This window comes from Sciurus carolinensis, chromosome 1 (genome assembly GCF_902686445.1).
Source record: "Sciurus carolinensis chromosome 1, mSciCar1.2, whole genome shotgun sequence".
In the NCBI taxonomy this organism is placed as follows: Eukaryota; Metazoa; Chordata; class Mammalia; order Rodentia; family Sciuridae; genus Sciurus; species Sciurus carolinensis.
This window is the reverse complement of record NC_062213.1, coordinates 36572809-36585648: the sequence shown is the minus strand read 5'-3', so window position 1 is coordinate 36585648 and position 12840 is coordinate 36572809. Positions and strand designations below refer to the sequence as shown.

General features: G+C 36.0%; 1 protein-coding gene across 7 annotated transcripts in view; it reads right to left on the bottom strand.

Annotated features, from left to right (window-relative positions):
- The window catches only part of Ubr5 (ubiquitin protein ligase E3 component n-recognin 5), a 133193-nt gene that overhangs the window by 22690 nt on the left and 97663 nt on the right, over nt 1–12840 (bottom strand). For all 7 annotated transcript variants that reach the window (XM_047528782.1, XM_047528800.1, XM_047528834.1 and 4 more), the window contains exons 33-42: nt 12098–12258; nt 11769–12008; nt 7780–7903; nt 7077–7188; nt 6096–6227; nt 5492–5749; nt 4682–4950; nt 4300–4511; nt 1347–1577; nt 804–877 (exon numbers count right to left, since the gene is read on the bottom strand). In XM_047528782.1, coding sequence (XP_047384738.1) covers nt 804–877; nt 1347–1577; nt 4300–4511; nt 4682–4950; nt 5492–5749; nt 6096–6227; nt 7077–7188; nt 7780–7903; nt 11769–12008; nt 12098–12258 — 1813 coding nt within the window. The remainder of the gene's footprint in view (nt 1–803; nt 878–1346; nt 1578–4299; nt 4512–4681; nt 4951–5491; nt 5750–6095; nt 6228–7076; nt 7189–7779; nt 7904–11768; nt 12009–12097; nt 12259–12840) is intronic.

Genomic DNA, 12840 nt, shown 5'->3' with positions numbered 1-12840 from the left:
ATTTGACAGTAACAAACACTGCTCCATTCTGTACTGGATAGTGGTTTCTCATATCTTTCTCTTTGCCTATATACAACTAGATTCCTAAGCATATCAGGACCCAACTTACTGATGACTCCAAAAGGAAGAGATACCCAGGAGCTGAAATCTAAGCATTTGCTTACTACAGTAAGATAAAATGGGAGATATCTGGGCAACCCATGTATCCCGGCAGTAAGTCAGCACACTGGTACCAACTCTCCTTAATGAAAGAAAACTTGGGTAAGTCTTCGTGTGCTATGAAAACAGCAGTTAGCTATGGTTGGATTCTCAAAAAACAGTAGTCAGGTGAGCTGTCTTTTCATAGGCTAAATATAAGTACTAGTTGAGAATAAGAAACTTCTCTCTGAAATAGTAATAAAAAACTATAAGTTAGCTATAGAAGATCCCCAAGGACTGTGATATTAAAACTTTTGAAAAAAGTTCTTTAGTTTATATTAACTGCTAAAAGTTTTGATAGAGGTTATTCTCATTTTCTTGACTAAATCTAGTAAAGTTAACATAAAACTGATAAATGTAAAAAAGATAAAGTAGGAAAAATATCCAATATTGAAAACTCTGTAACAGGTCTTTAATCCTTAATTATGAAATGTATAATGCAAGGATGTGTAAAGAAAAATGGACAGAAGAGATAAGAAATGGGACATAGAGAAGAAAAGAGAAATTCCCACCCAGACAGAAAATAATGAAGTTAAAAAGCTTGAAGGGGAAATACTGAGGCAGCCATTTCTTGAAGTAGATTAGCAGATTTTCTGTGCACTAACTTTGATTGGTGTCATCATCATTTTCATGTTCTGAATCTTCATTATCAATACCCAGTTCCAAAAGTTCTCGTGTCCTTTAAAAAGACAAGTGAATCATTTTAAATGAAATTATTTGTGTAATCTGAACAGGAACAAAGGCAAGGGGAACCAAAAACAATAAAAACACTGAAGAGGTCAGTTTGGCATCTTTCTAACACTATGATATATTTTGGTACACCATTTCCCTCAGCCTAATGTATTACAATAACAAAAGCAGAAGCAAAAATCAGCCAAGAAATAGTGAGTACCTACACACCCTCTTAATAGAAAACAGAAGTACTTAGGCTGAACTATTTTAAGTATGAAGCTTGAATGCATTCTGAAGTTTCCCATTTTAAGTGAGGACCTGCGACAGAAAAAAGTTAGACTTCCCACATGAATGTTCCTATACTTTTTTTCTTTTGCATTGCTGTTCTTCTTTACTCTGAAATCTGAGAATTTACCTGCAGAGACCACACCAAGCAAGTATTTCTTTAACCCGCCTCATAATAAATATGAATATACCTTTTACGTTCCAGTTGAGGAGTATCCAATGTTGTCTGCTGGTTCATTGCTTTAATCCAATATATAAGGGCTTGAAAAACATAGGCCACATGCTTCAATGAGCAAACATCCAAAACCGGAAGAACATCAGAATGTTCATCATTATGAGACCGCATTAAAGAGAGAGCATAATTTAGGAAGTCTCCTCGAGCAGACATCATTCCTTGTCGGGCGCTAAGCAACGTGGCACGTCTATAGGGGGAAAAAGACAAGTTTACAAATGAACACAAATGTGAAATCTGCCACTATCATAAGTATGCAAAACTACAAATTGAGAATATTCATACTCATTAAGCCTATATTTCTGCTTTAGAAATAAAATCACTGTGTAAATTTATAGTCCTATACTTATTGTATAGGAAAGGAATTCTAATATCCTTCAGCATAGCAGAAGGAACTTCTCTAAAAACAGGGGTTCTCCAACTCCAAGGTACCCCAAAATCACCTGGAAGGATTAAACAGATAAGCTAGCCCTACCTCCATATTTTTAGAAGGCCTGGAGTAAGGCCCCAATATTTGCATTTCTAACGAGCTCCCAGATAAGATGAAACTGCTGTTGTAGGGACCATACTCTGGGACTAAATGCCTTGAAATGATACCAAAAGCATAAGCAACAAAAGAAAACACAGATAAACTGAACTTCACCAAAATTAAGAACTTCTGCATTTCAAAAGAATACCATCAAGAACAAGAAAAGAAAATGCAGAGAATGGGACAAAAATTTTTGCAAAATCATACATTTGATAAGGAACTTATATCCAAAATATATAAAGAACTTAAATAACAACTTAAAAAAAAAAGATATGAACCAATTAAAAAACTTGATGAAAGCTGGTACGGTGGTGCATGCCTGTAATCCCAGAAACTTGGGAGGCTCAGACAAAAGGATCATAAATTCAAAGTCAGTCTCAGCAACTTAGTGAGACCTAGTTTCAATAAAACATAAAAAGGGCTAGGATGTTGTTCCATGTTCAATCTGCTGTACCAAAACAAGCCAAAACAAAACACAGAAAGCAAAACAAAACTGGTGAAAGATCTAAAAGACATTTCTCCAAATGGCCAATTAGCACATGAAAAGATGACCAACATCATTAGGAAATGCAAATCAAAACCAATTCAATGAGATACTATGTCTCATCCACTAGGATAGCTATAATAATAATAATAATAGGATAGCTATAATAATAATAATAATAATAATAATAATAATAATAATAAAAACAAGGGTTGGTAAAGATGCAGAGAAATATACCTAAGAGAACTGAAAATACATGTCCATATAAGAACCTATACACAAATGGGTATAACAGCAATATAATGCTCAATAGCAAAAAGGCTGAAATAATTCAAAATGCCCATCAAGTGATGAATAAACAAAATGTAATATCAATGAAATAGAAGGACGTACTATCACATTATGTTTAACTATTCATTATATTTCTTTTGTTGCTTATGCTTTTGGTATTCAGGAAGTAATATTTCCTAAAATTTCATTGATACCACATTATGTTTATCTATTCATCGGTTTCACCTAGTTATGCTAGGTGAAAGAAACTACATATTATATGATTTCATAATATGAGATGTCTGGAATCTATACACATGGGAAGCAGGGTGGGGAGGTAAGGGGAAATGGAGAATCATCACTTATAGGTATGAGATTTCTTGCAGAAGAAAATATTTCTAAGTTGATTGTGATGACAGTCACACAGCTCTGAAAAACCAATGAACTGTGCACTTTAAATGAGTAAATTACACAGCAAGTGATTTATATCGAAATAAAGCTGTGTGTGTTGTGTGTGTGAGAGAGAGAACATACAACACTGCCACCAAACAAGATCCATGAAGAATTCTGTGTTCTTTGGGTAATGACTAAAGCCTAATGAAGACAAACCTTTTGATCTTTGTGGAGCAGGTTTACTAGGACAGAAAAGGTGCCACCTCCCAAATCTTTATCTCTAGTCCAAATACCTCTACCAAGCATTTAATTTTTCATACTAGGCATGTGTCCATTCCACTCTAGATTTTTCTGAAATTTTCCTGTTTTCCAGGATCAAAGTCTAAATAAAAATTCGGCCTCTGCCTACTCTTCTCTTCAAAAGGCCCTAAATTCTCTATGCATGATTTCAATGCTTCTCTCCCCTCCTTTGTGACCTTCACTCCCATACTTTGGTAATTAACCATTAACTCTCTTGCAGATTCCAACAATAGGTTTGTTATCTTAACAGTCTCCTAGACCCTGGTTTTCCCTCACTTTATGATCCACCCTAACCAAACCCCTGGACTTGGACTTTAAGCACAGGCACTTGCACTATAGGGCCCTGCTGTTGCTCCTGTGTTCAATGTTTGGCCTAATTCCTAGTCCTGAAAAGGGTCATATTATAATTGAATACAATGAACCTAACAAAAACATATAAAGATATGTAATAATGATTCAACAGGCTAGGAAAGATAGGAAAAAATGTGAGTTAAGAATCTAAAAGCAAGGGCTGGGCCTGAGTTCGAACCCCAGTACTGCAAAAAAAAAAAAAAAAGAATCTAAAAGCAGCCTTGATAATTATGCACACTTTCCCTACCCTAAGTACAAAGTTCATTCACATTCAAAAAAAGTCTCTCCATGAATATATGCCTTGTAGAGGGGAGGCCGAGGTACAATAAGGCAAGGCTGTGAGACAACGACTTCAAAATGAAGCCTTTAGTACCAGACCCTGACAAAAATGGGCTTTTAAAACATAACTTAGACTTTAACTAACTTATTTTGCTTTAATTACACAATGAATTTTTTTAAAGTAATGTAAAGTATTTACCTTCTCCTTCACGGTAGGGTCAAATGTAATAATAGCAATCAAAAAGCTCTAACTTTCTAGGATGTAAGGACTGTCAAACACACAAGTACATGTGAAGATTTTCATACCGTCTGCCTTCAAGGGTTCGTAAACTAGCCTCTTCTCGCGCAGTCATCCTCTCCCTTCGCGCTGAATTCTGAGAAGCGTGAAGAGGATGATTTGGATGTCCCGGATCACCAGCAGATGCTAATGCAGAACCATAACGTAATTGAGCTTCAGTAGAATCCATAATACTGACCATCCAGTTCCAAGTGGGAATAAGCTTTTCTTCTACATAGTTCTATGAAGACCAAACTAAAATAGTTAAAACTATCCAAATAGAGCTAAATTTGATGTAGTAGTAGTATGTCAACATTTAAACATTTGTGATATTAATTCCCATTATACTGGATTATATGTCTCATAATTGACAGCCAAAAAAATTTGAGCAACTTTTCAATAGTTTCATACCTGTAAGTTTACTGCATCTTGGTAAGTCAATTTCACAGCTGCTGGAATCTGAGAGTATACTAGGTGATTATACTTAGGAATAAGGCCCATCAAGTCCGAGATTTGTCGGATGACAATGCTGTAAGCCCTGGCTAAACTGCTTGCAGATGTTAAGTAGCTGCTGGCATTGCTAGCTTCCAAAGCAGCTGCTGCAGCTGCAGCACTTGTACTGATGGTACCACTCCGGCGTAAATTTGAAGGATCAATATAAATCAAACCCGCGGAACTTGCTATAAGGAAAAAGGACAATGAGCTAATGTCAGTTGCTGACTGTGTTGCTCTGGCACTGTATACACTTATGTACATCTAAATGGTCAACTGCTAATAGCAAAAACCTTTTCCCAAACATACACTAATTTGAGGAGGGAAGTGTTAAGGAGACCAAGAATTAAAATAATGTTCTCAACCAATGGTGATTTTATGCTTCCCTTCTCCTGGCGAAAGGGGGTATTTGGCAATGTCTGCAAACATTTTTGGTTATCACAACTGGGGGGAGATGAAAAAGGGGAAAGTGGGGTGAGAGGGTTGCTCCTGGAAGCTATTAGGTATAGGACTCAGATGTCCTTTAATATCACTCAACAATAAAGAATTATCCAGAATAAGGTAAAGATAGTGCAAAGGTTGAGATACCTTGCTATAACCAAATAAACTAATTTTTATATTTGAAATTCAACAGAACAATAAAACCTACCACAAAACTGTTTTTGAGATGAACATGCATAATTTAGGGAACTACTTAAACTCGTAGAAATACTAAGTTTTCAGACTTGCCTGCAGGTGTGGATGTACTGGACGGGGCTGTGCTGGCTGCTCGCTGATGCTGGGTGTTACGAACAGCCCACTGCATGGAACGGGGTGCTTGGGCAGCACCATTGGCATGGGAGCTATTCGTGGTTCTTTCTAAAGGTTCATCAAGCATAAAGGTCTCCTGCTCTATGTCGTCACTCTGACTACTGCTGCTATCAGAATCACTTGAGTCATTTGATTGAGAATCATCTTCAGAAAAAAAGGCAGGAACACTGCTCGCTCCTAAATTTTGTATTTTTAAAACCAAAACACTGTGAGTTTGTTGATAATTAAAATTACAATGTACCCCCTCAATCAGGAAAATATGCATATTAAGCACAATGCCAGGTTGTATGCAACAGTCCACAAAACCCACCACTGAAAGAACTCTTTAACATTAATTTTTAAATTAGTGCATTATTTAAAAGCCAGACAAGTTGGGGAGAAGTCATTAAATACCTTCTTCTTCCAACATCTACAGAGAAAAAAGATGAAGATATTTTAAAAAGTTTTTAACCACCCTTGTACACATCATACTGAGTATTAACCATTTCATGTTGAATATACATTGCCAAGTAAGGCAACACACCTGCTTCTGAGCCAGCAGTTGCTGCAGTGACAACACTTCTGCGCCCACTGGCATTATCTTGGTTGCTGTGGTTACTTTCACTGTCACTTTCTGTTTCAGCTGCTGCTAACAAATCCAGCTCCATGTCGCTCCCTAGAAAATATAATTAAATAATACTAAGAAGAAAAGCACAAAAATCACTATGGATCAAGACAGGATTTGATAAGCTACAATATAAGAGTGGGAACTAAAAACTCATGAGGGGGGGGCATAGGGGCAGAGGGGGGAACCATCCAGAAGGGTAATTACTACACTAAGAATAACTGACTATTCACCATTAGAAAAACGACCAGGGAAATCATGGTGGTTAGTGGACTGTTACACAGCAATTCAAAAATCTCTCCTGCAGAGTCTTAGATATCTGCAGAAAAGTATTGGGGGACATCAGGTAGTAGATTAGATTCACTTGCTCCATTTTCATCTGCTTTACATATTAGGCTATCAAAAGTTTAAAATGCCCACTCTTTATATATCACAGTAATAAGTCAAAATATATAAAAACTATAAATTTTAAAAATGTGCTGTTTGATTATCTTAGGTGAAAAAGGAAAGTCACAAAAATTACATATATAATCTTAAAACCATGCATGGAGAACAGGGCAGTACAAGGGAGGACTGAAAGTTAAAATTGTTAACAGCCCTGTGGGATTATGGGTGATTAGTTTTGCTTTTTCTCTAATTTCCAAATGTTGCAAAATGTGGCTACAATTATTTTAATTTTTAAATCTTTTAAGAAAAGAGAAAGTTTCTTAAACCAAAAGAAAAAGGGAGAAGAGGATAATTATTTTATGTATCTGCACAGCTACCTCCTAAAATTTTGAACACATGTTTCAGAATCCCTCAGAAAGCAAACTGAAGAATTACACAACAAATGGGACTCTCCTCTCCCTTCAAGGTACCTGGTTAACTCATACTGAATAATTTCTCAAATAACCTGCATACCATCTTCATCATGCTCATCATGTTGTCCCTCTGCCTCAGCATTTTCTTCCCCATGTTCTTCCTGTTCATCGTGATGATCCTCTTCTCCAGCCACACCCTCCACCACCTCAACCTAAATCCAGAATCTTATTTGTAGACAATGAAAGTATATAATAAGCCTATACCTCTACCAGTGCTCCTCTGCAGCAACTATTAAACTAAAATACAAAGATCTCTAACAATGGGGAGTTATATTTTATATACTAAGCAGTTTTAAAAATTTTTGCTAGCGACAATTTGTTACCAAAAATCCTATCAACATATCCCAAAGTTTATGCAGAGCCCTAAAATTAAAAGTATAAAAATTGTTCTAGGGGTGGGAAGAGGGTTTTTTATATACCTCAATCATCATAAAATTGAATATCCCTCTTTCAAATACATTGCACAAAACTACTGATTTTTTTTTCAACAGTGAGAATATCTTAACTCTTAACCCATAGGTAAAAATAGTTTTATCTGCACAATTTCCAAATATCCAGTATATCAAGCGTTATTAAAATAATTTTAATATGTAACCACAAGTGAAAACATAATACAAGTCTACAGGCTAGATGCAAATGGAAACAGTGCAAAAGCATACAGTGCAAATGCAGAAAGTGACTATGATATCCTCCCCACCAAATACAAGCTTTTCATCTACCACAATTAAAACAATTAAAACCACCTCTTCCACATCTGCTGAAACAATATCATCCTGTTCTTCATCTCTGCCCCTAACAGGCTGGGACTGGCTGATGCGCCTCTGCTGTGGATTCCGGATGATGTAAGATGATTGAGACTGGCTGGAGCTGCAAGGAATCAGGAGGTTATGAGTGCGCTGCTGCCACTCAGACAGGTTGTGCATACTTTCGTGCTTTTCATTAAGTGTTTAGCTCATTTTACAGCACATGAGATACTTCCTAGAATGCTATTCTATGTCTAACTTGAAAATTCTTGCAACAATAATTAATCCACAGGACATTAGAAAATATGAACTCAAAAGAAGTTATTTTACTGTAGATTTAAATTATAAATCTCATAGTTTGCTTTTACTTTTTGAGTAAGTCATTTTAAATCTATGTTGATAGACATATTTGAGTGAGACCTTCCCATTGAAAAATTATATGAAGAAAAATCTTTTCCACTGGCTGTGGGCAGCTTCCAAAGTCTCTCATGACAACATTCATTCACAACACTTCTTTCAGAGACTTGACATAATTTCCATTTTGCATTAACCACTGACTTGCTAATGTGTATCAGGAAAAATGTCAATTTAAAACTATGACTTTAAAATAGAGTAATAATCAAAAGTGGGGTGGTGAAAAGTTTTACTTCCCTCAAAGCCTGATGTGGAAATAGCCAAAAAACAGATCCCTCCATTATACAGGGAAGGAGAGAATAAAGCTTTAAATGCAGGCCAGAGATATGAAAACAGTCGTTAAATAAAACCATAATGACACCTTAGAGATTAAGAAACTCAATTTAAAAAGTTAAAAGATTTTAAGTTATTGCACCATCAGTGTTCTTTCCTCACCTCAGTTCTCTGAGAAATAAGAATTAAAGCAATTACATTTGAGAGCCAACTGAGACACAACTGTGTCTTCAAATAATCAAGTAGTCTTGATGTGGTGTTTAACACAAGAACTTTAGTGGTAAAAACAGACTGTGAATTACAAAGAAGTAGGAGAGGATAAGAGACGAAAAGAATATTTCTAACCACTAAAGAGATTGTAATATTTCCACAATATTAAAAATTAAAAGTCAACACTGCAAGAAAACACAACTAGTAAGTATTTTCTTTCTTAAAATAAACATCTTGGGGAAAACAGCCAGCAGAACTATAGTTCCCTCTAGGTAATCACTTAAAGAAGCTCTGCACTTCCTTTGTGTGATACTGCCAATACTCAAATCACTACTACCCATTTAGAAATGGGAGTTTCACCTTTTTCCCCCAGCAGAGACTTGCTGGCATAGTGAAGGACCATAGTCCTAATATCTAGTCCAAAAAAGCACTGTTCAACTTTTGAGAACTTCTATTTCTAGTAATTTGCCAGGCTAACTGTGAAAAGAAGCCCCTCTTGGCACAAACGCCTACATGTGCAACATAAAATACATTAGGAAAAAGAGGGCTATGCTGGTGATAAAGGAAAAGCCATCATACATTTAAACTTGGAGAGCAACAGTGCCACCGTTTACCCCAAAGGCATCTATGATGTCTCCTGGGCTTGAAGGGTTTCAAAGAACCATAGATTTCATAGGAAATAATCTGGGGTCTCACCAGAGTAGGAAATCATAATAGATTCTAATTTTTAGAATGAGAGTGGATATCAATGTGTTATTGGGAAAATTACAATATATAAATTTATGTATGATCTTTATCAAGTTCCTAGTATATACTAAATTCTTGGTAACTTAGTGATTATTAAATAACAGGTATGGAGATAGAGTAGAAAGAGATTAATTAATAAGACCATAAGAGGGATGGGACTTTTGCTCAGTGGTACAGCACTTGTCTAGTATATGTAAGGCCCGGGGGGTTTGATCTCAATACCATCTTTTTAAAAAAAAAAAAAAAGAGCTTAAGTTTTGAAGAGTTGGAGGGGAATAACAGAAAAAGTAAAACTACTGCCTGCAACACTTTATATTCAAAGGATGATACATAACAGTCATGCAAAAGAACTGCAAGCATCTGGTCAAGTGTGTGCTTTTACTTAAGACACACTTGGTCAAAATACAGCCTGATTGGAAGAGATGGCTAAAACTGCATTAGAATGAAGGGCTTCTAATATATCAACAGCTACAGAAAATATTAGCACTATCTCAATTATCAGATGACATCTGGAAAGTTTTAAAAGTCTGGGCCAAGAATCAAGTAAGGGGTATAGAACAAAGTGCTTAAGAGTGTATAATACTTTAATCATGAAAGAAAAAGTTCAAGATGACATAAAACTTGAAACTCAGTAAAGAAGTAATGGGCAGTGTTTAGAGATGAGTTGATAACCAATTTTTATGTTCTGGGACAAAATCAAAGGAAGAGAACCAAAACTGCACAAGGTGATACCACTTAAGTAATTGATAAGTCCCTCACAGAGAATCAGGATCAGTAGCATAACACTTGAGTCCAGGTGATCTCACTAGAAAAACCATTTGATAATGAGGTAGATGACATTTAACAGTTTTTAGCCAATCTTAGAAGACTAGTAGTGACAAGGTTATGATGGGAAACTTTTTTCAAACAAGCTGGATTTAGATTAGAGGGAGAACTGGATAATAAAAGTAGGAACACATAAACTGGCATATGGAGAAATAAGGAAAAGAGTGGGCACAAACACTCAACATAAACTTGGATGGAACATAGGGATAAAGTCTTCAGAACTGTCCAAAATACAAAAGCAGGCCATCCTCATAAACAGTTAATTCTCAGAAAGGGAAGAGTCCTAGAAATCCTTATTAAAATATCATATACTTCCACAAGGTAATAAAATCAGACTTGAGAAAACTAATATTTGCCAAATATCTCGAGGGTATTGCTACTCAAAAGCATGGACCCTAAACCAGCAGCACTGGTATCACCTGAGAACTGATAAGAAATACAAAGTCTCAGGCCCTAACACAGACCTTGGAGTGAACAACTGTATTTTAATAAGATCCCCAAGTGATTTCATGCATGTTAAGTTTGAGAAACACTGTGCTAAATAAGGACTCCATCAAGTTTTAGTTTCTAAACATTCTAATGTAACAACTTTACAGTCTAATGATAGAAACTATCAAGTGGAAAAGATAAATGAGATTTAATAATAACCCTATAACTAGAATTTTTTATTGCTAAAAAATTATTGTTTTTAGCATTATCATAAGTAATATAATTGTCCCCAAAAATACATTAAGTTGCTGGGTTTGCAGTTTAGTGGTAGAGTGCTTGCATAGTATGTACAATGCCCTGGGCTCCATTCCCAGTACCACACAAAAGAAGGGGAAAAAAACTAAAATTCCCACATTCTAGTTGTTTACATTGCATTACAACCAGATGGCCCCCTGCCCAAACCCATGGACATACAAAGTTGCAGTTTTTTCACTTTAGCCTTCTAGCAGGTTTATTTGAAGGGGGGGGGGGGGGGGGGGGAGAACGACAACACAGGGGAAAGAGGTCTTAAGTACATTTTCTAACCAGACTGCTTTATTACCAGTATAAAAATTGCCCTTCAAACACAAAACTCATGTAAAAGGGGTAACCCCATCTATTACCTTAGAAGTATAATGTATATTATACATTATACTTCTATACATCTGTACCTGCCTACCTATTTTCCCTCCTTGGTGCTACTAGGATTGCACCCAGGGTCTCACACAAACTAGGCAAACACTCTATCACTGGAGCTACAACCTGATCCTTTTTATTTTTTATTTTGGGAAAGGGTCTTGCTAAGTTGCCTGGACTGGCCTTGAAGTTCCAATAATTCTGCCTTAGCCTCCTCAGTAGCTGGGATTAGAGGCATGTGCCACCATGTCTAGCTCACATGTATCATTTTTAAAGTGCTTTCACATGTTCCCAAGCAAAATATTTGCTACACAAATAATTATGTGTACCACCTAAGTGCTTTTGCAAACATTTTCCTGAGGCAAACATGACATCACCAGATAAAGAATCAGAATCTCTTACTAGTTGAAATTTACCTGCTAGACTGATCAGATGATGGTCGTGGTGGCAAAGGTTCTACTGAAAATAGTTCTTCACTGCCTTGCATGGCATCTATGCTAGTACTGGCCAGAGTAAATGGTGCAGTCGGGCGAGCAATCCCCATTCTGACAGGAACAATCAATGACTCTGCAACATTGCACAATTCTTCTACCGCATAAGGCAGCAGTGCTTGGAATACACGCTTGCATTTTCCAATTGGTTGTGGAATAAAGTTGCTAGAGCAAAAAGGGAATTAAAGGAATCTTTTATGAGCCCTGTGCAAAAAGAATGACAAAAAAAGTCAAAATATACAAGGAAAACTTACTTTTTCTTTTTCGATGAGGCCATTTCCACACTAAGAATGACAAAAACTCTTGCAACTGAACGTAGAAACCTCATGGTCACAGCAATAGCTTCTTCTCGGCGTCCAGGTGTGTACTTGTTTTGAAGTTCTTTCACTAATGTACCTAGTAGAGTATCTAAAAGCTTTAAAAAATTGTAATCATTCTTATTAATGTTATTTCATAAGATATTAAAATATTCATTAAGTAAAAAGTCTAGCATTTTTCTAATTTTACTATTTCATAATAGAATTTCAAGACAAATTTAAACAAAACATTTGCACAATGATTAGTTTATGCAACACATCTACCACTGTAGAACATATATATATAGCAGGTCCCAAATGTATGATTTATTTTTGTTCCATAGTTTGATATATATCAACAAATATTTAGAATAATATATCAAATCAGAACTTTTTCACTCACTATATGGTACTCACCAAAAGAGCAGATTCAAATATTTATGTTAAATTCATAGTCCCATCTCCCTCACTAAACTAGTATCACTTTCTAATCTCTAAGTGTGATTTATCACATAGATATTACCTATAGAGAAAATCCAAATCCATGTACTGTTTCCCTATCACTGTTCTTGGGGGAAGACATGGGGAAATGAACACAAGAGCACCCTCCCACTGAACTACATCTCTAGTCCTTTTATTTTGAGATAGGGTCTCAGGAAGTTGCTGAGGTTAACCTCAAATTTGCAATCGTCCTATCTCAG